General features: G+C 35.1%; 1 protein-coding gene across 4 annotated transcripts in view; it reads right to left on the minus strand.

The window, feature by feature from the left end:
* The window catches only part of ralyl (RALY RNA binding protein like), a 133,519-nt gene that overhangs the window by 2,202 nt on the left and 128,779 nt on the right, over positions 1-2,538 (minus strand). For all 4 annotated transcript variants that reach the window (XM_016543385.1, XM_016543382.1, XM_016543383.1 and 1 more), the window contains one exon: positions 965-1,134. In XM_016543385.1, coding sequence (XP_016398871.1) covers positions 965-1,134 — 170 coding nt within the window. The remainder of the gene's footprint in view (positions 1-964; positions 1,135-2,538) is intronic.

Raw genomic sequence — 2,538 nt, forward strand, 5'->3', positions numbered from 1 at the left:
ACTATAGTTAGATATATAACTATTTCTCCACAGATGATATTACTGAGAAAGAAAATTGCAGTTTAGACCTATTTAGTTATGGCTTTTCAGTGTATTGAACTATCCATTTTATCCCCAGAATTACAAAAACTTTCCATCTAATAGAGGTACAGTATTTAATTTGGTATCACATCAAAAAGAGGTATCCAATTAATCGCACCATTTTGTGTGTAAAATGCCTCAGGTGGTCCATGAAAACTTTATTTCTAACTCATTCACATCATATCTAACAGCCCATACTCTCTTAGACGGGCAGATGAATATTAACAAAAGCAACGGATGTATTCTGATAGTCTAGCCATTCATCTACTGAGAAAGAGCAGCTCAGGATCTCAAAAGACCTTGAGATTTACTCGCTCAATATTTACATTCATCATAATATATAAACAATCCTGTGACCTCAAGTTCCTTTTTGTAGAAACATATTCAGGGTCCAAAATCACTTCTCTAGAGTTTCTTTGAAAAAGTCTAGCCAATTTTTATCTGTATCGTTTGGGTATCTACCAAACCCAGCTGTGTTGGAGGTCACGCTCTGACCGGAAATGTATGTAACACTGTTGGGAATCTTTCCAGCGGGATTTCGCCTCGACGTTTCCCTCCAGTTTAACCAACGCAGGAGCTCATTAAAATACAGTCAGCCTGTCTCCTCAGTGGGAAGCACATCCTAAATCTTAATTTGACTTTGCTGTTGGGCGCGGTGCTGCTGGACCCCAGTGTCTCCAGAGGTTCTGACTCGGTTTTAATTACAGAGCGTGACAGGTGAGGGTTAAGAGAGCAGGAAGCAGCCCAGCGGAAACCTGTCAGTTTCTGCTCTCCCAGCCCTGCGTCTCTCATGTCCGCAACCATGAATAAATCTGCAGAATTAGCTTCAACGGGGCTTTTCAGAGCCACTGCTGCTAGTAAGGCCTGCAGGGGGCCAACGTACCAGATCAGTGCTGCCTTCCTCATCGTAGTCATCCTCGCCACCATCCGTCATTTCTCCCGCCTCCGCGTCCAGCTGTCCTTCCCCTCCCTCCTCTCCAGAGTTGTCTGCCATCTCTGATATCGACCCCTCGTGCAAAGAGTCGCAGTTGTCCTCATATTTCCTATGAGGCTCTGAAGGAACGACGCAGAGATATGAGACGATTATGGCTTATATCACAAACATCGGTCATACTGAGAGCAAAATGATTTTTTTTTTTCACCTAAAAATTTAGATAGCACTTAATAGATAGCAAAAAAAGATAGCACTTGCATATCATTGCTCTTTTGTTGATTTTGATTGCTTCCATTGTCCTCATTTGTAAGTCGCTTTGGATAAAAGCGTCTGCTAAGTGACTAAATGTAAATGTAAAAATTTAAATGTTATCACTCAAAATGTTTTTAAAATGTGTCATTCTAAACCCGTTAGACTTTCTTTCATTCCAAGAAATATGAAAGAAGTTAGGCAGAATATTATATGCAAACATGATGTATTAATTATTTAAAGCCTGACATGAAATAATAGTCAGATTTTTTTTTTAAAAACTGAACAGGTTTATTGAAAAATTAATTTAAAAAAATTAATGTGTTTTTTGTTGAATATATTTGATATATCAGGTTTTATGGCTCATATATGTAGTATCATACAGTAAGTATACTTGAGGAGGAAAAAACACCTCGGTTTTATTCAAACTTATCAAAAATATGCACTTTGGTGCAAATGCTAATATTGATATTATAACAAATAAATTTTGCTTGGTTGGAACAGCAGCTACGCTAATTATGTCTATTTGTTTCTCTGTTTTTGCAACTAGGATTTACACAAGCTTCAGTCTGGATCCAGAACACCTGAGAAGAGATGATGCCAACCCCTCAGAGGACCTCAGATGATGCCAACCCTGAAACAACATACAGAACTACCACATTTTGCTATAAGTTTGATTGCATCATATAATAATTGCTGTTAATAGTGTTCATCGTCTGTTTGATTACGTCTTTAATTTATTTTTCCGTACATTTCTGCCATATGTACATTAACTGACAGTCACCACTGATAAGCTACCACTAAATATTGTAGAAACTTAATTTGCTGTAAAGTTGCTTTGCAACGATTTGTATCGTGAAAAGCGCAATACAAATAAACTTGAATTGAATTGAATTATATGGTCAAAAAGTACACTGTAATTTTTTTTTCAGATTTGTAAATTAAACAGATTATTGGAGAACGTTTTACAATAAATATTATTTCAGTCTATTTTCCTACTTCAAAATTTCATATTTAATTCTTATTGATTCTTTGTAATTATCTGTGAAAAGTGAATATTGATTATACAATTTTTAATTAAATAATTTTTATAATGTAAATCAGTGTGATCTTTATAATATTATAGCAGACAACTTACATAAAATATATATAAATAGGTTTCCAATCTATATCTCCCAGTTATGTCTTATTATTATGATATTTAAATGCTTAGTTTTATGCTCAAAGCTCTATATCATATTAAATACATTTTAACACAATTTTCTAAAAAAAAA

The sequence above is a fragment of the Sinocyclocheilus rhinocerous genome, unplaced genomic scaffold (genome assembly GCF_001515625.1).
Source record: "Sinocyclocheilus rhinocerous isolate Xijiao unplaced genomic scaffold, SAMN03320098_v1.1 scaffold97, whole genome shotgun sequence".
Taxonomy (NCBI): Eukaryota; Metazoa; Chordata; class Actinopteri; order Cypriniformes; family Cyprinidae; genus Sinocyclocheilus; species Sinocyclocheilus rhinocerous.